This window comes from Apteryx rowi, unplaced genomic scaffold (assembly GCF_003343035.1).
Source record: "Apteryx rowi isolate R43461 unplaced genomic scaffold, aptRow1 scaffold_783, whole genome shotgun sequence".
In the NCBI taxonomy this organism is placed as follows: Eukaryota; Metazoa; Chordata; class Aves; order Apterygiformes; family Apterygidae; genus Apteryx; species Apteryx rowi.
Genome location: NW_020451075.1, coordinates 240,686 through 263,582, shown reverse-complemented (window position 1 = coordinate 263,582; position 22,897 = coordinate 240,686). Strand labels below are relative to the sequence as shown.

Below are 22,897 nucleotides of genomic sequence, written 5' to 3'. Positions count from 1 at the left end.
GATTAAAAAAATCAAACCCAGTAATGCCAAAGTGCAGGCAGCCTCTATAGGGACATGAATTGGTCAGAACCATCAAGATTGAAGTGATGTGTGAGATGGGCAAGAAGGACTAGAGAACTGCAGTAGGTCAGACAGCTTTCATGCTTTTCAAATCTTATTTCTATCAGCATTTTCATGTATCTTCCATCTGTTTGCACAAGCCTGTCCCTTTTAAAAAGCAACCCAAAACCTCAGGACCGATGACAAAAGAAAATACACAGTGCAAAGTTTATGAATGATACACTATATACAGCAGCTTCCATTACACTGAATTAAGAAGTCCTGTAGTTAAATCTCCATAGAATCACATTCAAAGCAGGGTCACATTTAAAGCAACTGAGAGGAGAAAAGGAAAGAGAACACACATATACCCCCCGCCCCCAATATCTTCCTTGGACTCAACTGATGAGTGCTTTCTATGCAGAAGATTAGACTTCTGTATTTACCCAACGAGGCAGTGGCTCAGAGGAAAACACACAAACATAAAATACAGGCTGGAGCGTATCTATGCCAAAGAAATCCCTCAAATTCATCAGAGGAACTTGGAAATTCACAATGAAGGAAGGAACCATATAGCTAACCCACACACTTCTATAGAAAGCCACAAAACATTAAATTTAGTAACACAGAACATCAATAAAGTGCATGGTAAGCAGATTCAGGGCTAGCTTTGTTACATCTCGAAGAACTATTTGTCAACAAAAAATTGTCAGCAAATGAGTGTTTCTATATGTATTCAGTGGAGATAAATTTCAAACCCAACACTATTCAATAGTTTACCTTAAGTGATTCGATAGAAAAGATAAAAACAGAACTGAAAAAATAATGGGGACAGGTCAATTGTAATGAGTGCTTGCTGACCTTGCGTTATTGAAAGGAAACTGCATTTAAATGCAGCTAAAAGCAAACAGGTCATACCAACACACCAGCAACCCCCCCATAACACTTAGCCAATGTAATGAAAACTAACAGCTCTGAAAAAGATTGTCAGTATGACAAGATCAGCTCCAGTTCAGTGCTGCAATAAAAAGGCCAACTGCAACCTTGAATGTTTAAGCAGGGGAGTAGCGTGTGCTTGTGTTTGTTGTTTAAGCACTCTGGCTCACAGTGATGGCAGAGATGCTGAAATACTGAGTTCTGGGACCCACATTTTAAAGATGAGGTTGAAAAAGCAGACTGACAAGGCAGAAAAATTTTCCACATATGAATTATTTGATGCTAGGAAGAAGAAAGAGAGAGGCACAGTGACAGAATTAAAGAGTTCAATTTGTTGAGCTTTACCATGTACCCACAATGTGCTTTATTTACATTGCATAAGTACTTCCCCCCATATTTTTCCTCTGTCAATGAAAGGTCTTCCAAACCTAGCAAGAAAGGTCTTCTAAGAATCAACTGCTAAAAGACAAGTCAAATGCTTTCCTCATACCAAGACTGGATGCTCCTCTGAAAGCAAAAGCCCATTAAGTTATCCTGAACATGAAAAGCTTCACTTTTCAAAACTGACATTTAAAAAAATTAGTAGACAAACAAAGAACTTAAGGTACTTTGTGTACAGCGGGCGAGGAGGTGAGTTGGGAATGGGAAAGCAGAAGTGAAGATGGAAAAGAAGGTAAGAAACAGACCCCAAACACTGAAAATTAAGTTCCCAATCCTGCAAACATTTAAGCAGTGGCCCAACTTGACTTGGAGGAACAGTTCCCTTGCTGTTCCCTTGAGAACAGCACAAAATCACCCATGTTCTTTAATATGTACACAAGCAAGACAACATCAGGGTTTACCTATTAGAAATTTAAAATGCACTTTTAAGCATTCTCCTAAAAAAAATAAAAAATAAAAAAATCCATTAGTGTATTTAAAGTCCAAGTCATTGTGGATTATTTTATACACAGATGAAAGTTTTCCAAAACAACCTGCTCGCACGCTCAAAAGTGCATTTTCAGGAGTATCTGGAAATGGTTTAGGAACAAAAGTTGCAATGCTTTCAAAGCAAAATTTAATGGGCAGGTACAGCACAGCCCAATGACAGTGGTCACCTGTTGTTCTGGGGAATATACCACAAACCATGTATTTGTGTTCTGAACATGCTAAGAGGAGGTAGGGCTTCTGCTAGGAAAAGTAATGCAAGTTCCTTCACTCCTTAACAGAGTCAACAGAGCCACTTCAAAATACACCCTGAAATTCTTCTGAAAAATTCCTTACAGGACTGTTACAGCAAGCTTAAACTAGGGAACTACCCCCCTCTACTCACACTGGTACAGTCTTTCCCAGGGCTACCAACCACCTTTGTACAGAACACTGGTCTATAACCCAAGATCTTTGGTTATATTGCTTCAGACTATGGTTGCTGAAGACAAAATACTAATTTTAGCAATTTGAAGATGATAGAATGGAAAGCAAAGAACAAGCAGCATATAGTTTAAAAAAGATAATAAAGAGTTAAATTACAACAAATATAGGCTTGAGAGGGAAGGATACTGCTTGCAAACTGTGATTTCCTTTTTCCTCTCTGAAAAATCTGGGCAAAGCTGAAAAGAGCACCTTAAAAGCAGAGCAGCAGTTCTATCTGTAGCAGGAAGCAGGAGATGTCCTGAAAATCCTGTGTCTCACCATACCCTCTCTAGACACGGAAACTGAAGTAAAGAATAGGAAAGTCTATAGGACAAAAAGCATTTCACGTGGATGAGGAAAGCTTCAGGTTAAAGGAGCAAAGAGAAGATGTCCCATTTTGCTCTTACTCCTAAAACCACTGCCATCATTACTGCATCATTGTTCAGAAAATCTGACACCCTGTGTTTACTGTGCAGCTGTTCCAAATGCCAATGCCAATATTGCACTAATTCCCCTTAGATAAAATCCTTGATTTACTGGCAGAATGGATGAAAGTTTACAGAACTACCTAGGCAAGTTCTGATGGAACAAAAATGACACTGAAAGTATGAACATCTCCCCAGTGGAGCCCTGTGGCAGAAACACATTACCAAGTTTTCATTAATGCTTGAGCAATGGCATCTCAGATTACACCTAGTTGTACTAGTATTGAGTACAGAACTGTACCTTTGTGAAAAACCAGATATGCATAATAAAGCCTTGAAAAAAGAACAAGCGTCTTAGAAAAATTAGTTTAATTTAATTGCATGCAGCCTTCCTCCTCCCTGTAATTTAATTTGTGGGTTGATGAGCGAGTTAGTGTGACATGGATGAAATTTTTAAGTGACTGAATTACCTTTATATGCATAGCACTCTGCAAGGTAAATTAATCAAGGCTTTTTGCTCCTTCTCTCTCAGAAAGCAATTTTAATTTAATCCCTCTATTCCTGCAGATGGGATAAGGCTAGATGTAAGAGTAATCCAACATAAAATTCCTGATTCTGATTTGCACATCCCTCAATAGAAACAAATGCTGTTCGTATAAAATAGATCTAGTAAAGTATGGAAGATTAGTAAARGAGTACATCCTATCTCTGCTTCCAAAATCCTATCTCAATGGCACTCAAACAGCAGATGCCAAGTTTCAGCTGAGCAGTCTGTATACTAATTAATTTAGCAAGTCAGATCAAATCAACACATGCGACATGAAACTGGCTGGATCTCTTCACTTTGGTCACCTTTCATTTTCTATAAAACAATCTCAATTCACACCTACAGACTCAAATCAAACACGTTCCAGAGCTTAAAATAATTCTGGTACCTAAAGGATTAGGACAAAAATTGGCTACTAATTGTAGACCTAAATTGCAGACTAATGACAAACTTGATCTTGAAAAAAAAAATAACGATCTGGTTGTGTTATGATTTATTTTCTGCAGAGTACTGATTTGACTATTGTGAAGTGAAATCTGCTAATCTGCCTCAGTAAAACTGCTCCCAAGAAACTGGATACTATAATGACTCTTAGTGTATGTTCACTTCCATGCAAATCTTCAAATGCTAGCTAAAATTATTTCTTTGGCTCACAAGACATCATTAAGTCTGTGTGCCAGCAGTCATGCCATTCTTTTCAACAGAAACATTTGTAATATTTAAGCATATTCCTGTACCTGGGAACGAGGACCACAGAGCCCGTGCATTGTGCTTACTTTGCTAGAAAGAAATATGCTGTTGTTTTTCATATCTAGTATGTTGTTTACTGCCCTTTCAAGATCATCCAGGTTTTTGTTTTATGAAAACACCATTTAAATTTCAGCAGTGCTTTGTTGACAGCGAACTGAGATTATTTCCATTTCCATTAAGTACAGACGTTTGAAGGCTATCTCCGAAGCCACTGGCATTCCTCAGCTTTCTTTTTGCAACTGAGTGGCACGTTCCAAATACCAAAGCAGCTGGAAGTAAATATGGTATGGGAAGCTTCAGAAAGTTTGGCTCTGGTGAGTAAGCCAACGTTAGATCTTAAAAGGGGCCTCCTCTTTGTTATTCTGCAGCTCCCTCAATAGTTGGCTGTGTTCTCCTGCTTTGCATCTCCCTTTACCCCCAAACTCTTTCAAATAGTCTGTGATTCGCTCCTAAATCTCTCCCCAAAGGACAGGTTCCAGAGAATCCTATGAACAAATTCCCTTCACATTCATCCCTGCGAGGATTCAAGCCATAACCTCCCCCGCCAAACAATTTAACTTATTTTTGTACAGATCTAAGTTCCTTCAAAAACCTGGAATAACCAGAAACATTAGCAGCTCTCCTGCTATGCCCCAAGTGGCCCTTCCCCAGCAACCTCTAGCCACTGCTGTCCTCCTCCTCCCCTCCCAGCCACAGCTGCCTCTGGTTCTCATTAGACCCTGAACTGGGACACTGCAGAAAAAGGAGAGGGAAGGTAGTTTTCTGTGGGACCTGTGTGCTGGAAGAGCTCAAACACTGTGGCCAGCAGCAGAATCGGCTCAAGGAGCAATGGGAATGCAGCAGCCAGCACCTAACCGGAACCACAGCTCTGGGAAAGCAGTGCACTGGGAAACTTCCCCAAACTGCAGTGTAAACACGTGCAATTTCAAGAGATCACGGCCTGGTTTAACATATGTTTTGCCCTGCACCAGCCATTTGCTCGCTTGCCTTCAAAAAGAAGAAACTTGAAGATGTTGTACTTAAACAAAAAAGGCAGGCCATCAGGCTACTTTCTCTCCTAGTTTCTATTTTGGTGAGCTCATGGATTTTCTTTTAAAACCTTCCTCTGTGGGGTGATGCTGCAATGACATCACCACAAATCTCAGCCTGAGCTCAGCCTGACAAACTAATTTTCTCCCCATGTCCAAAGACATTTCAGAATGACAGGACATGAAATACTTCTGCCTATCAAAGGCAGCAAAGCTAGACTCAGACACTAGAAAAACATCAGAAAAAAGCGTTACCTCCAAGGTGAAATTTCAAGTTTAAAAATTCATAAGCCAATATTCTTTCAAGAGCTTTAGAGACTTTACAAGGTCCCTTTAAAAATCCTTATGTTTGATGTATTTTTAGACAAATATTTTTATGATTACAGGATGGGCAAGTTCCCCACTACTTCAAGATTGTTTCTATGGAAACAACAAACCCACTGGTGAGCAGGAGTCCTGAACAACTCCAATGCCACTATCTGCACTCTGTACCTTTTAGCAAGAATAAATCACTGTTTAAAAATCCACAAGTCCAGAGGGGTGATTACACAGGGCTGAAGGAATTGCAATCAATGGAGTCCAAACAAAGCTCTCTGAATGAAGTCTGAAGTGCATGAAACAGCTAGAGGCTTACTGAGCATACTTAAATTGCTTTGTATATGGAGAATGGACTCAGGAAATCAATTCTGAATTGATAAATGCTATTACATCAAGTCAGCCAAGAACCTACATATTTAATCTGTAGACCAGAATCACAGCTTTGGTCTTTATGCTTAGGTAGTGGCAATTATAAAGCAGTGATTAAGTGATTTGGTATGTATGAAAGAATGTAAGTGGCATACAAACATGACCTGTAACACTAAGGCTTACTACTAAGATACCACTTCTGCTGAAAGCTTTTGGAGGCGGAGGAGGGAAGAGACAACAGTGGGTACGTATTTGCTTCAGTTTTTCAATGCAAACCAAGTAAACGAGGACAAAGACTGCTGCAGAGGAGAGCTTAGCACAGAAAAAAAAGAAGGCAGTGACGTAAACAAAACACGAGTTAAAGCCCTCCTGCACTATGGCAGTTCCTTTAATATGCCAGCTCAGGGCCACAATCTCCAGCCTGTCCCCATCAAAGAGAACATTTTCCTTCATCAGCCAGAGCTACGCCAAGGGCAGACCTCTGTGACAGAAAGGCTCCAGACACAGCAACACAGTTCTTCAGTGACGTTAGAGGGATGAAAATGCCCTGAACTTCCACAGCGTTTTCTTTTTAGTATCTTTAAAGGCTGGCTCTGCCATTTCTTGGAAGACAAATCTCTGGGGAGATGTTTAAGAAAGGAAAAATACATGTGTCAAGACAAAACCTCTGTCAGGAACAGAGGCAGCGGAGGAGGACAGAATGAGGTGGTGGGTTTTTTTTTTTTTTTTTGAGATCCATTTCAGCTTTAATTGCTATGATCTATCATAACACCAAGAACTACTCTGATCTCTCAGTATAGTAGGCATCTAGCATATGGGATTTCTTTTGTAATAGTAAATATAAGGCCAAAGTAGTTTGCAATCTCTACAAAACAGGAAAGTGATGAAGGATTTTAAAAGGTTTAGATCCTGCAGCAAGTTTTTCTCAGGTCTTGAATCAGTTCTGTGAAGGCTGCCATTGCACAAGAAAGTTTTGCCCTTCCTGTAGGAGGGACTGCCTTGAAACCTCAGGAGAAAGTATCTGCTTGGATCCCTGGGAATCTCCTGTCAAATGCTTACTCCTTACAGGTGAGAAGTCCTGGCAAGGAAATATGAGCTTCCTAATCTTACCTGCAGCATCACAGCCCCTGATGATGCATAATCTGTATTTTAGAGTACCCACTGCTTTTGTGGTCAAGCCTTAAAGGGCACCTAAAAACTTCAGATTGATTACTTTTATATGGCTAACCACCATGATTCATCTATTCCTATGCTCCAGGGAGAAAAACAGGAAGGAAACACTTAGCAAGTCCTTGATTTCGTTTAACATTGGTAATGAATGTCAAGCATCAAGCAAGCTGTGGGAAGCAGAAAAAAACAACCTCATTCCAGTTGGAGTGGCATTTAATAAACCTAAGAGACTCTGGGAAAAAAAAGATACACTCAGGAGGTGGGTGGCACATGAAAGGATTAATTTGTGTTAATTAGAAGTTGTGGAGGAGGAATATTTTGAAGGAGGGTAGTTTCAAAATTTCAGTGAACAATGTGATAAACACTAATTAGCAATTATTTCTCTGTAGTGGCAACCAGCTTTCAAAGTCATTTCTTCTTCTGCAACTGTCATACCTCCTGTTAAGTGGTTAAGATGCTCCCCACACAAGCCTCAGACATAACTATTCTGGCAGGACCAGTTTGCCTCTCACTAGCAGTATCATTCCTTGAATGTTACATCTGATATGGGTAAAAAAAGAGGGAATAAAAGTTTTTCCAGAGAACTATGGTTATCTAAATTACAGAGATTTAAATAGAACTGGTATGAGAAGCTGCCTTCTGGAGGGAAGGCTCAACATGGCTATGAGAAAAACTAGAAATAGAAACTAATGTGAAAATCCCAGCTCATAATCAATTATGTCATAACGCTGTCATACAGAGTGTCATCCTTTTATTTGCCCTAAGCACACAGGTTTTAAAACTCTTTCCAGTCCTTTAATACTTTCAGAAAGCCCAACATTCAATCATTCTTGTTATTAAAATAAAAAAAAGACTAAGTGCTAATTATGGAGAGAGAGAGAGAGAGAGAGAGAGAGAAAGAGAGAGAAAGAGAGAAAGGGACAGAAAGAGGAACACCTGACCCAGAAGCCAGTAAATAGTATCATCTCATTAAGGCTACCATGGTTACATCAAACATGAACTAACCTGGGGAACCATACTCATGTCTCGGTAACCTACAGATTTTAGGCATCACTTCCATTAGGGTCTTGACATACTGAAGAATCGTCCCTTGTAACTAAGAGAAAACAGGTGTTTATTAAAATAGTATTATTGATCTCAGAAACTTTACAACAAATCGTATTCAAACTGCATATGAATTGAAGAAGCTCTAAAAATCTTGCATATAACTGTCAAACACCATCCTTAAAAGGGAAACTTTGAAAAAGGAATACAGTTGCATTTTACTTCATATAGCATTAGCTGTTTTTTTGCTACAGAAAAGTGGCACAACAGCTAAGGCCAGGAGGAAAAAAAGGAAATACAAGAAGTCATGTACTTTTCTTGCAGAAAAGACTGTCTCTATTGTCTAACCAACCTTTAACTTTGTTTTTGTAAAGAAAGCTGCATTTGAGTGTTTTCAAAAGCAATAGGACAAAAATCCCCAGCATTAGATATGTCTGTACCAGATTAAACTGGCTATTCCAGACACACCACTCAGGATGCAGTCCCAGGTTATAGACACAGTCTACCTTCCTCCCACCAGACACCAAACTCACACCTATCTTCCTATATCTAAGCATTTATATCAGGAGTCAGCCGGATACCCTCCTGCAGGCATTTCAACTTCCTTTATGAATGCCCAAGTATGCCAAATTACCTTTAATGAAGCAATTTGATTTGCTAAACACCCCTGCCCCCTGCAAACCCAACCAATCAAACAATCCCCCTGTCAAAATTCACTGAAAGTATCTGTGTTTGTATCTTTCCCTGAAGATTATATTATAGGGTCCCTTTAAGCAGGGCTCATCCTTTCTAGCTTTTTAAAAATTTACTTAGAATATTATGGGAATTACAATAAAACAGCTGCCAAATATGTCAAGTGTCTGAAGTGAGACTATTAATACCACAGCTATAAAGCTAGATTATTTTGGCCACATCTTCCTTACAGGGAACAGAGGTAGGCAGGAGAAAACTGTTTCTGTAGCCTAAATTGAATTATTAAACTTAACTACAATGCCTTATGACTGCATACACAGATATTGATAATACAGTGAACAGTCCCTCAACCTCCTCCTAAAAGCCCCTCCTCCTCCAAAAGCCCATTTCTAATACTAGATATGCAGGCTATATGGATAACTTCTTCAACATCTGGTCTGAGCACTCTTCCAAATAAGCTTGATGCTATCTACTGCTAGGATCAAGCATAGAGATTAAACTTTCCTTGTTATTTAGGGTCATCTGTCAATGATAGTATTAATAAAAGCCCTAAAGTTAGAGAAGGCAGAAAACAAACTCCAGCTGCTCTCAAAAAACGCAGAGAAAGTAAATTAACAGCAAAACTTTTAAGTAGAAGTGAACTCATTTGAAACATTTATACTTTTCCAGAGAAGTTTATCAAGAACCTACCAGCATAGCTCTCCTCAAATTCAATTAATCTCCAAAACAGAAACAGAGATTTTCAAAACACTGCACAGATTACCAAGGCATATGTTCTACCGCTTTCAGAAGATATTGGATGCTCTCAGACATAGCTTATATTGAACTTAATGGAAGTCAGGTCTTAATTAGTATTATCTGATGTCTTACTTTCCTTAGAAATCTTAATTTCACTTTACTTTTCATAAGACATTTCCTATCAAAAGCCACAAGAAGAAGCAGAAAATGAAATACAGTCAACATACCAGGCTCTTGACAACTTTCAGCAACTCCTCCATAACTACAGCAATACCCTGATACCCAAGAAGCCTACAGATGACTTTAAAGTGAGGGGGGCCAACAAAATTCCTGTAGTTGCTGTAGATGCTGGAATATGCCAGATTCAAAGCCTAAAAAGGAGAGAAAAAGATCTGATTAATGAAAATTTCATCTGATTGCATCCTTATAGCAAATCTCAAACAAACAGTATTTTAAAATACGTTAAAAAATGAACAACAACTTTGTATTTTGCTATCATAGGAAGTCAAAATACATAGCTTCCCCTTTTTAAGAAAGAAACTCCAACAAAAATCTCCATTTTAGCAAGAACAACTTGTAAATAATTTTTGTTCATCAGGCATATTTCATTTACTATTTGTAAAGCCATGAACATTTCCTCTATTTCATATTCTTCTGCTTACACAAGTAGAAAAGGATAAAAGCAGTTCATGCCAATGTTTAGATTTCTAAATTTACAACACAGCTTCTATCCCTATACAGTCCACTTTATGTACAAAACATCTTCAAAGAAATGACTTCAGTTTTTATTTCATGACAGCTATTTAAATTCTCTCAAGACTCAACTAAATAAAAATAGCCTTCTGCAGTTACTTCCCTCTGCAACTAATTAGTAAGGATCTCATTTGCTCAACCCCCTTAGCTGTCCATAAGATCAAAGCAAACCTAAGTCTGGGAGGTAACCTTTTGGAAATATTCTGGAGCTGTATATACAGGATCAGGTGCTGGGCCATATTATTGAGTATTTCTTCAAAGTGAATAAAACTGTACAGACTGATGTTGCATAGGGATTTAGAAACTGTCTGCTGAAGTTGGGGATTAAAAGGGAGCTTGCTAATTTAACATTCACCATTTTTATAATGGGTTATTCTCCAAAAATCCTGAAATTTAATTTTAAAAGGGAATCTTGTCAACCTTTCTTGTAGAAGGTTCTGTCGCATTCCCTTTTCTTCTCCACAGTTATCATTATCTCTAACACAAGTACACAAGGCTGCAAGACCTTCAACTCAGATGTCAGCTGTGACACACAAAACGTTCCTTCATCAGTATACAGGGAGAAAAACACTGATTTTCTCTCCAGTGTAGATCCTACCCCGTTATCCATACAAGTCAATACTAGATATCTGCAATACATACCACATGGCATTGTACAAAGAAACTACTAGAAATTTAAGTCATGAAATTCTACCAAGCTCTTAGAGTATTTTTGTCTTATAAAATAAAAGGATTTATAACGTGTGCTTGGAGTAAAGAACGGTAACCATATCTTGGGCTGCATTAGGAAGAGCGTTGCCAGCAGGTCGAGGGTGATGATCCTTCCCCTCTACTTAGCCCTGGTGAGACCACACCTGGAGTGCTGGGTTCAGTTCTGGGCTCCCCAATACAGGAGAGACATGGTCCTGTGGGAGCAAGTGCAGCAAAGGACCGCAAAGATGATTAAGCGACTGGAGCATCTCTCACATGAGGAAAAGCTGAGAGAGATATGACCATTCAGCCTAGAGAAGACTTAGAGGGGGGATCTTAACAACATGTGAAAGTATTTGAAGGGAGGGTGTCAAGAGGATGGGGCCAGACTCTTTTCAGTGGTGCCCAATGATAGGACGAGAGGCAACGGGCACAAACTGAAACACAGGAGGTTCCATCTGAACATGAGGAAAAGCTTTTTCACTGTGAGGGTGACAGAGCACTGGAACAGGTTGCCCAGAGAGCTTGTGGAGTCTCCTTCTCTGGAGATACTCAAAACCCGCCTGGACGCAATCCTGTGCAACGTGCTTTAGGTGACCCTGCTTGAGCAGGGGGGTTGGACTAGATGATCTACAGAGGTGCCTTCCTGCCTCAACCCTTCTGTGATTCTGTGAAAGTCTGTCCTAAGGATGGTGTATTTGTGTTGATTTTGTGGAGCAGTGTTGTTTTGAAGTTCTCAGCCATCTTTTCTGGGAACGCAAACTAAAATAGATGTTTGACTAATGATGAGAATCCATATGTGACGCTACAGCCTTGCTTTTAGATCAGAGCTAAATGGCTAAATTCCAAACAAATATCATCTGGCTGATTGCCTAAAGCTGCAGTTCCTCAAGTACAACATATGTATTTGTATAGCTTTCTGTTTACAGAAAGGGATCTGGGATATTAAATGGGAAGAGAACTGGTAAAACATGTGCAGATGAATGCCTTGATATACTGAGCATTTTATAAAGTTACCCCCAAAAGGTGAGATTTCATCTTTTGCTTTTGATGTTTCAACCAGGTAGGTCTAAACAACAAATGTATCCAAACTATCTATGTCAGCTACAGAAAGTTATAGTGTAATTTATTGAAGTAAAATACTATTTAAAGAAATTTACTGCCATGAGTCCTTCTCACTCTAATATAACGTAGGTTAAGAGGAGGGAACACCCCTTCTCACAGCAGAAATTTGTCACAGAAAAGCAAGCCCTGAAACCATTATTTCAGTATAAAAAGCTCAACAAATATAACAATAACAAGTCAATCAATTTAAAAATACATCTTTCATTAAAGTAACATTATTGGGGAAGTATCTAAAACGGTCTACCTGTAAATGCTGGATTAGCGGAGCTTTATGAACTGCGACGAGGGATTTAAAAAACACCACCACATACCCTCACTGCCTCCCCCCCATGATACACAGAAACATAAAACTCTTAGGGGAGAAGCCACTAGCAAAGTTGGAGGGGAACGAGGGAAGGAAAAAGAGAGGGAGCTGGTTATTCTTTAAGCTGTGCTTGCTCCCTCCCCTAAAGAAAAAAAGTTGCTAGTTGCTGATGTCACCAAAGTGCTAACGTTAATCACTCACAGCATCACTGGTACACACAGAAGAGCATATAACGGGGATGTTGAAGCAGTACACTGTCCAACAGGAGGTGAGTGAGAGAGGAGGAAAAAGACATCATTTTCTCCTCTATTTTCTCTGAAAACCAAGGCAACAGCATCTTTAGACAAGATGTGCTCTTGCATGAATGTGAGTAGAAGAGACAAAGAAGCCATGCCGTCAGCAGCATCGGACAAAAAAACTGGAAGAACCAAGCAGTGAGAATTCAGTCGAGGGAATCTGAGGGAAAAAAAAATCAAGCAAACTGGCAAAGAGACCAGGAAGGAAACACCTAATGTAAAAAAGGACAGAAAATCTGGTGTTTATTTCATTTTCACATCACCACCATATGAAAATTCGGTTCTGAATTTTGTATCAGGAAGTGAAGGTGAGTACTGACTTTATAATGTATAAAATACCAAATGTGTTTCCCAAATATTAACATGCCAATAATTGCATATCCTCTAATAATTAATGTTTCATAAGAAACAAAAACAGTGTTATTATTATTAATTTAAAATCCAGACACTCCCTAACTATTTACAAAACACTGTGAAGATGAGACTATTGTTTCTAGACAGTGTCAGGAAATGTTCTATAGAAAAAAATATATGTATGTAAGTTTAAGTAATCAGGATCTCTCAGATAAGAAGAGAAAGACAAACAAGCAAGTAGATGCTCTGGTCTACTGGTCTACTAATGTGGCCCACTTTTAACATCTACGGAAGTTGGGCAGATGTCAAAACATGTCTGTCTAACAAGTTTATCCGACAGCAAACTCAATTCCTTTATATTGCTGCTATATCAAGAAGGGTACACTCACCATGGGATTAGACAGGCAGCCTCTACCTAGATCACTCATATCTAAGGTTTTATACTGTAATGAAAATGCACATACATCTTTTTCTCACTACTTCCCAATAAGTATAATCCAAAAGCCATAAGCAACATTTTCATATATGACACAGAATTCTTATCAATACAATATAACTATCAAGATCCCACTCAAATAAATACAGATTTTGCCAGCCTTCTTTCTAGCTAAAGTATACTAAAAGTGTTACAGAATAATTTTAGAATACGTTATGAGCAAATTTCATGAGCTTTATCAGAAACATTTTCCATATTCAATTGTTATTTAAGCCAGGAGGCTTAGCATCTTAACACTGATTAAAAAAAAAAAAAATTATAATGAGGTCATAAGCAATGTAATGCTGTGTTACTGTTGTGGGCATTTATATTCATAAAAAAAGTAAGGAATCTTCACAATGGAAAAAACTTGCATAGGAGCACCACTGGAAACTAAGAATTAAACCAAAAGAGAATCAGATTAAATTGTTTATGTGCTTTTGAAAAAGTTACACTTGCAGCAAAAGCAAAAAAAAAATCCAACCCAGCAAAAAATCTACTATTTCTTATTACAGTTTGCTTGTTTTGCTATCAAACAAAAATGTTAATCAAAATGTCTACTGAGGTAGAAGCTAACCTTGTGTCCTGTAAGGAAGATATTCTTTAATAGAAGTGTTTAGAGAATTGCAGAAAATAGATGTTTTCCTTTCACTATTTATAGGGGTAACACAAACTGATAATCTCAAAATACTAATACTGAAATACTAATATTAAATTTATTATGAGGAGTATTAGACTAGTGCCTGAAATCAGGACAGATAGACTTTGGAATTACATACAATCTCTCAGCCTAGAAAAGAGTATTAAAGATAGTTATTTAAAAACAAAACAAAACCAAAGCAAAAAACACTATTTACCCAAAAGGTATGGTATCACGAACCACCTAAAACTAATTTCAGAAAGCTTTTCGAAGAGGCTGACTAGCATCAAGACAAAACACTGATTCCGATGGCAACAATGTACAGTCATCACAACTACTGCTTTAGTAGTGGATACAGATGTGCTTCTCTTTTCAGCAAAGAATGGAGAAAATCAGGGCATAAAAAAAATAATGTAAAAGAATACTGAAGATAAAATAGTATCTTCATACACTGCCTTGTTTTTTAAGCATCTGGTCAAAAATCAAGAATTTATCAAGAATTTATCCCTCAGTATTGCACTCCTGCCACCCCTCACTTGCCAGTTAACAAAAGGAAATTCATTGCTCACAAAAGCAAGCTTTGAGATTACGGATATTATTACACAAGTAAAATAAAATGATAAGAATACTTAGACTTAAGACTGACTTAAGATTCAGACTCAAGCACAGAGAATGCCATGTTTCTTTTGAAAAAAGGAAAGGAAAGAAAAGAAACACTTTTCAACATACTCATTAGGATGTATTCCTTATGACAGGTAAAGAGTTAATTAGTTGGATGGTTAATCTGTCTGTCTTTAATTTAAAGCCAAACCAGACAGTGTTTCAATTCAGTTTAGAATTTAATGTCATTTTTTCATGAGGATTTGGCTCAAAATTGTGTTAAGTACTAAGTTTTCCTATTAGAAATGTTTATTCTATTAAAATATTCCTACCTTGCTCCAAAGAAGAGATTATTTATTAATAAATTCTCTTTACGCTTCTGATCATTTGTTTTTCCCAGTTGGTTTAGGGGTATATCTTTCAGAAATACAAGAGACATTTATCTCTCTCCTTTATAATTCTGAAGATTTTTTATTTCATTTAATGTTATCTAAGTGCAAATTCCTCAAGATAAAAACAGCCACTGACTTTATTCTAGGGATTGTACCAAATACGTACGTAGCAAGATGACAAAGAGGCAAATCTGGGGTGGGCTGCGGGTGGCCAGCATAGCTCCACTCCCTGTCCCAAGGGCACGGCAATCTGAGACAGATCTCTGAAAGAAGGTGGCTCTCCAGTTGCAAATTCTGCAAAATGCACTGTCTCTCATGGAGACGAGATACAAGTGATCACCTTGAGAGGCAGCAGCGCCTGTTGAATTTCTATAAGCATGAGTTTAACCTTTAATTTAGGAAAGAAGTATACTCCAAGCTTCTATGAACAGCCAACTCCTACTTTTACAGAGCAGTACCACAGATAAGAGCACTATTTCCTAATAAACTCCTTTTCTAAATTACAGAACGCTACTGATATAGATCCTCGCCACATCCTCAGTGCTGAAACTTCTTAAGTGAAACAGCAATCTCCCTTTTCCAAAGGGATCACTATYGGAAAAGAAAAACTACCTAAGCATCATCACGATGGGAATAACCATCCAAAACATCACAGGAAACACAGCAATGGTAATTTGGCCAAAAATGGCTAGTTGTGCCGACAGCTTTTACAGCGTCATGTATCACCCCAACTGGAACAGCATGCTATCAAGTTACTCGAGAAAGAACTTTCAGAAGGAAGAGAGAGTGCCCGGAAGCCGGTCTTCGTTTGTCGTTGAAAACCTAACTCCATTAACAACCTACATTCTGTGCGTGACCTGTCAGTCTGCAAACCCCTCCAGTGACCAGTGCAGAACTTTTCATACGCTGGAACAAGACCCAGCATCTGCAAGCAACACAAAGAAAGAGCTAGCGCTGGGCATCTGGCTCACCAGTAGTGTTCTGCTCCTCATCATTGCTGGGATCCTCCTCTATGGCTGTCTGCATCTACTGTGCCATAAGAGACGGGAGCAGCCGGAAGGACAAAACAGGACCTCAAAAGAAGACAACGTGAAGACGTGGACCAAAAGCATGGCACAGACCTCGGAGAATTTCGGCAGGCAAAGCCAACTGATTCAAGACACTGAGGGAAAGAATCCATGTGGCATCCAGCTGGCCACAATAATAGAGAATCCTTTAACTTGCAAGGAGCCCATCATGCGGACTTCCAAAAGCCAGGAACTAGTGCCAATGACAGAGCAGTATTCTGCTATGAATTAGAAACCTTTTATCAGGAAGCAGGTTTACTACACACAACATCCAAACTACTTCAGACTCATTGAGTGCTTTATTTTTTCTCAGCTCACATCAAGGAGTTCTGGTTGCTCCCTGTAGCACCCCCATCTCCACCTTGAAACCTCACGTCCCTTTCCAACAACCCATATACAGCCAGAGGTACTCAGATGTAAAGGTTTAGATTCCCAGGAAGTGAGTACTCCAGCTGCACTTTGTTACTGAAAAATGAAGCATTTAGCAAGTAATCAGTTGCTATTTTGAGGGGATTTTTTGGTTGCTTTTCTTCACTCTAAAACAGCGAATGAACATAAAACCAAATGAAAACTGTGACCAGGAGAATATTTGTACTAATACAAATTAAAACTGAATCAAAATTTTCAGATGGGAACCCAGACTGCTATTCTACGGGCAGCTGAAAACTACCCTGAGTACAGTGGTTTGCCAATATGAATTTTACTCCCACGATTCGGATTGCTTCTCAAACTATACAATTTCCTGACTATGGTGCTTTTGATAGTTCCCATTCTGAATTAGTTCAGTCACAGTATGCAAACTAAACTCATCAGTATTTTAATGGTATACTTTTATATGTCTTTAAATATCCCCTCAGTCTAAAAATATATTCAGGATAGTGACTCTTTAAGGACACTTTAACTAAACTAAGGAAATATCTTGGATTATCTTATTTTGCAGTCTTTCACACCCACCATGAGCCAGCTTCTGCACCATAGAGGAGTGAGTCCCTATAGAAGACAGGGAACCCAGGGAAGCAACTCCTGATCCTTCCCTCTTTCCCTTTCACTTGTAATGATAAAACTCACTCATCAGCTACAAATTTCTATCCAGCCATAAAGTAAGTTTTGTATAAACAGGGGCAAGGAAGTAAGAACACATCAAAACACATTTTATTTTTGGAACAAACTTGCTAATCATCTAACTTTGCCCTGAACTTTTTGACAAAGTACCAAGAAAGGCTCTGAGACAGAAATCTGTTCACAAAATGATGCATCTTGTCCAGTTTACATATGCAAGACACCCATTTTTAAATCTCTTAGGTGTATTTGTATTCCATAAAAACGTATTATGTCTTAATATTACTGTATAATATGGTATTTTTAAAAACAAAGATACACTCTGACTGCATGCATTTTAAATTGCTATTAATAAGAACATATGCTTAAAGACAGCTCTTTTTGACCCAGCTCATTATACTAATGAAGGATGGAGAACTGCTAGTTAGGCAGTTGCCGTCAATTTTCATTGCATTCTGGAAACCAAAGTGGTGTACAGTTTTGGTAAGAGCGTACCTGCTGAAATATTTCACAACAGGCAATGGGTCTTTTCAGCTACTGCATTTTGGCAACATTTCCCACAATTTGTGACTGGCTTCAACTCTCACATTGCTAGAAATACATGAGCTAACGTAAGTTTGATGTGTTTTCATTACTTTTTTCTACTAGGATAGGTAAGACGCACAGAACTGTGTGCCAAATGGAGTGTGAGTATTCTTTTTAGAAAACACTTCAAAATGCATTCGATTGTATTAAGTTAGCACTAACAGGTTTGCCAATCCCTACATAGCATTATCCTCCAGCTGACTTCTGGGTGGGCTTTTTTGTCTTTTATATCCATCTTCAGTAAACTGTAAAGATGAAAAGAGTTTATTGTGCTTTCAAATTAAGGTATCTTGTGAAACAGACACTAAAAATTCTCTTCAGAACATGATGCTAACTCTACAGATTTACTTCCAAAGTGGGGGAGAGAAGAGAAAGACAGAAAAAATTGCTTTTAAATGATCTTGCAATCAAACAAACTGTAACACTTCTCTGACTAGAATTTCATAAAAGAGAGAAAAGATTATTTTAATGTTAAAGGTATAGAGCCAAGAGACTGGTAAATTCTCATCTCTGCCAACACCCTGGGCACCTGGAAAAGATTATTCATTTTTCTTTATTTCTTAATGTGGGTTTTAAGGCAGTTCAATATATGTATTTATATGTTACACACACAAACATATATACCATGCTGAGAAGCCGAGGAGCAGTCTGAGGCAATTCAGCTACTTGATTTTTTTTATTTTTATAGACACAAACACATGCATGTACAGAAACACATGTGCATGTATCATACTCAGAAGGCAAGAAGCTACTGAGGAACTGTTCCCAGGGATGAGATTTAGCTCATCTAAATATAAAGCTGAATTCCACCCAAGGAATTTACTGTGCACTACTTAGATAAATATTTGTATCATTTCACAAGCAATGACTGTCTTGAACCCACTGCAAAATAGCGATATATAAAAAGTGTCATTTAAAGGCTTACATCAGTTTTGAAGAGCTCACGTGATTATACACACAGAACTACAAGATTCTTCTTCTCTTGCTCAGAAAGTTTTATTACAGATTCATAAAGGTTCAGAATCGAGATTATTGAATTATATCAAGCCTTTCAGTTAGTGTCCAATCTCAGGTTCATTCTGGCAATCCAGTGTTTTGGGTAGTTCACCCTCCAGTTTTAACTGATCTAATAAGGGGCAAGCATTTTAAGTGACTACTAAGTTGTTAACAAGAGGCACCATAGTGCAAACTGATGTTAATATGTGCACCAGCAATAGATAAAAAACATTATATTTACACTGAAAAGTAGTCTTTTGACTTTTTTCACAAAATGAGTTAGCATCCAAAAATGCAGAAGACACCCAAACATGAAAATGTTGTATAAGCCAGAAAGCAAGCTCTTAAATTGTTGGTCTGCAAAACCTCAATAAAAATCAGGTATTTTATTAACATGCAAAGTTAGTTTCAAATCTACAGAAGGGACTCTTTCTTATACATACATTACAAAGTACTTTACTCATCCACCCCATGTTGCCTTCTCCTTTATAACCAAATTTCAATCTCCTAACATTCATTTTACTCATCCTACACACATTTCAACAGAGTAAAGGCATTTCAATGACCATGCACAAAGAGCTTTCAAAAAATTCCAGCTCACTTAAAAGGCTGACAAGTTTCTGCAGACAGGCTCCTCCTTATCTGACAGCTCTGCTCCAAAGTCAGCCAAGAGAAGTAAATTGCATCAGCAGCCTTCTGTTTTGCTAACAGGATAAGGATATTGTTTGGAAATTTTAGATGCAGTAGAGAATATGAACACAACTGTCCATGCAGAACATGAACACAAAAGAATACAGTTCAAACGCTTTGATTCATTTAGAAATGCTGGATATTATGTGAAGTCTTTGAGATCAAAACTAAGCATTTATTTAATTACTCTTATGTAAACACATTGCTTGTACAAAAATTTTGCACAGAAAGTGTTTAACCATTATAATCCAAAACAGGCATGTATGAGTGCACATATGCACAGGAAACCACAATGTCTTTATCTTGACCTAAACAAGCACAGTGGATTGTTTAAAAAATAAAATAAAATAAACAACAAACATATTTCATGGATTTATGATCCAAGTGCTTACCTTGAATACCTCAAATAGCTCAAGAACTTAAAAAAGACAATAAAATAAAATAAAAATACATAGTTACTCCATAACCCACTATTATCCAGTCACTATTATCCAGTCACAAGGCAATTCAACATTATAACAGTTAAAGGACTCAAATAATATAGAGAGTGGATATGCTCTGTGACAAGTCTGGGTATACAGTGCACAGAACATGCTGGAATTTCTAGCCTCTGTCATATACAAATTACAATTCATTACTTGTTATACACAGTAAAACGTGTTATACACAGTAAAAATGTCCTCTTAAAATTCCATTCAGCTATTCTCAATTCCAAAATACGCTAGATTCAAATATAAAAATAGACTTCTGAAAATTTAAAAGCAAAAAGAATATTTGGTAATACAGAAATAGCTAGTTACGAAAGTTGCAGAAATGCATCTGGGAACAGACTGCTGCTGTTCATAGCAATATAAAAATAATCAGCTTTCTGAAAATGTACAGCTCAGAGTAAAGGTTACTAAATTTATTCTAATAATGTAACCTGACTGATGCAAAAAGGTTCCCCAGTTAATCCTCTCCCACTCACACTACTGTATCACCACTTAGATAAATTAAATTAGCAACCTCTACTAAATTCTGTGGGGTTTTTTGCTCTTTACACTGCATCTGGTGAGTTCCTGAAATAGTAAAGAATACAATAACTCTAATGTAAAAGAGGTCTACTATAATTTACTGTTCCCTAACTGTTGGAGAGAATTATATAAAACCCTAATCACAGTACCAGAAATAATTTGTTACCTTTCCACATAAAGAAATGTGAAACCTTTTCCACCTCCTTTACATTTTAAAAACATGGAACTTTTACAGTAGCAGCAGATATATTAGGACTGAAATTTGTAACTTCTGAGCTATCTCTTCAGCTCTCCCATACACTAGCTTGCTGGGCAAATCGCTTCACAGAGCTTGCACTGTAAAACTAGGATATGATGTGCAGAAAAAAACAGTAGGGTAGGAATTAATTATGCTCATGTTAACATAGGAACTAAGATAATGAAGGTGATGGCACATGAAAATGACACAGCTCACTTGTACAAATTACAACTACAATTAGGTCCTGTAAATCATTTTAAGCTGTTTTTCTGTCAACATTCCTCTAATTTGGCCATTGAATTTCTATTCATCTTTTCCATGCTTTCACTTTGCCTCTCTGACATTCAAAAAAGCAAAGCAAAATTAGAGTGATTTTTTTGTTAAATACTCTGCAATGATTTGCTCAAGATACCACTGATGCTTTTTACTGATTAATATTTCTGACCGGATATTAAAAATGCAGATCTATATTGCTATGCCTTTAACTGTTGTTGTTAAGACTCAGGTAACCAATTCCTAAGCTTAAGGAAATAAATCTGCAATGATCAGGGAGAATAAATCTCTCTCTCCAACATCCAATACTGCACACCTGAACATAGCTTTGGTCCTGCAAATACATGCTAATTTTCCTCACTTGGGTAATTCCATAAAAACTCCCAAGACTATTTTTTGTGCCAAGTTCTCTCACAGCATGTCAACCAACGTTGTTACTTTCCAACTTCAGTATTGGGTATTGCCTTAAGCCATAGAGTACACGAATACAAATCAGGAGAGCTGGATGTCATTGCTGGCTCTTACACACACTTCTGCTGAAAACTTGCATAAAGCTTGCAGGCACTCACAATCTCAAAGCAAGAAAGATGATGCTAATCCAGCAGATGAGATGGCCAGGAGGCCAAGTTCATCAGTCCCACTTTGAGACCCTTGGGTTGAAGACAGCAAAAAAATGCTAAATTTTCTTTAAAATACTTTAAGAAGCTTAGTATATGATAGTTTAGGATGGTCAGAATCTATACTTCAAATGTAATCTGACTTTAAAATTAGTAGTTTTTCCTATTTATTCCCTTTTCTCCTGCTACTGCAATCTTCAGCACTGTAACAAGGGAGCAGTCGCTTCCACGATGGGCTCTCGTTCTCACCTCATCAGCTAATTCTATTCTATTCATTTCTGTGAGTTGGCTCTGTCACTATAAGCAACTGTGCAATGCAAGGTGGTTGAAAGAAGGACTTATTTTTAGCAGTGTCAAATAAGACATAACATCTGACTAACCATTTGCACTTTGGCTGAAACATATAGTAATGTTCACAGTAAAGTCAGAAAAGGAAGCATATGTTGAATTTAAAATACTCTCAAAATGTATTTAAATCCATTGTTTGTAATAACTTTCATATCCCATAATCTCTATAATTAAAAAGACACCTTTAAAGATGTGCAAGCCATAAACATAAAAGGAATAAAATCCAACCTTTGATCCACAGAGATACTGAGGCTGCGCATTAGGCTGCTTATCTCTCTGAAACTCCTGAGAAAAGGGTAGCACAGTTCGAACAAATCTATAAAAACAAAATAAAGAATTAATTAATTACACTTAGATTATTAGGTGTGTACCTAATGCATCTAACCAGGTATAACAGTGCTTTTGTCTACATATAAAATCAAAGCCAGCCTGGTAGCCCTTCACAGAATGGTCACAGAATCACAGAATGGTTGAGGTTGCAACGGACCTCTGGAGATCATCAGTCCAATTTGAGAAAGAGAAAGCACATAAGCCTGCACTGCCCAAAAACCTGGGCACCAGAATCCATCTCTCCTTCACTTATTGACACACTGTTCTGCCCAGTTGCGTGCAGAGTCCAAAAATATTTCTCATCTCCAACCTAGCCCAGACCAGCAAAAGGAGAAACAACCAACAAAACAGTAATAGTAGCCTGTCACAGAGAGTAAGGAAGTTCCTTGTGCTTCCAAACTTAAATCCTTAAGGATGAACTACCCCTACAAAGAAGAAAGTGACATCTCTAATGCCGTTTTGCAAAGAAGCTCACAACAGGAGATTCCTTCAGGCTAATACCTGAACAAAATTAACATGAAGGGTATAATTCTTCTACCAAAATTAGTGTTTGTAAAGTCTCACCACACTTTAGTGTGAGCATGTACCAATATAAACCATGTT

At 37.9% G+C, this 22,897-nt stretch overlaps 2 protein-coding genes across 4 annotated transcripts in view; one reads left to right on the top strand and one right to left on the bottom strand.

Annotated features, from left to right (window-relative positions):
• CYFIP1 (cytoplasmic FMR1 interacting protein 1) overlaps positions 1-22,897 on the bottom strand; it is an 88,566-nt gene that overhangs the window by 9,188 nt on the left and 56,481 nt on the right. For all 3 annotated transcript variants that reach the window (XM_026088770.1, XM_026088771.1, XM_026088773.1), the window contains 3 exons: positions 22,193-22,280; positions 9,677-9,820; positions 7,980-8,070 (listed from right to left, as the gene is read on the bottom strand). In XM_026088770.1, coding sequence (XP_025944555.1) covers positions 7,980-8,070; positions 9,677-9,820; positions 22,193-22,280 — 323 coding nt within the window. The remainder of the gene's footprint in view (positions 1-7,979; positions 8,071-9,676; positions 9,821-22,192; positions 22,281-22,897) is intronic.
• LOC112976974 (fibronectin type III domain-containing protein 9-like) lies at positions 15,706-16,377 on the top strand. The gene has a single exon (XM_026088777.1). The coding sequence runs from the start codon at positions 15,706-15,708 to the stop codon at positions 16,375-16,377; it is 672 nt and encodes a 223-aa protein (XP_025944562.1).

Bases quoted from the DNA above. Each gene is read 5' to 3' on its own strand.
- LOC112976974 (XM_026088777.1), top strand. From the start codon at position 15,706: ATGGGAATAACCATCCAAAACATCACAGGAAACACAGCAATGGTAATT.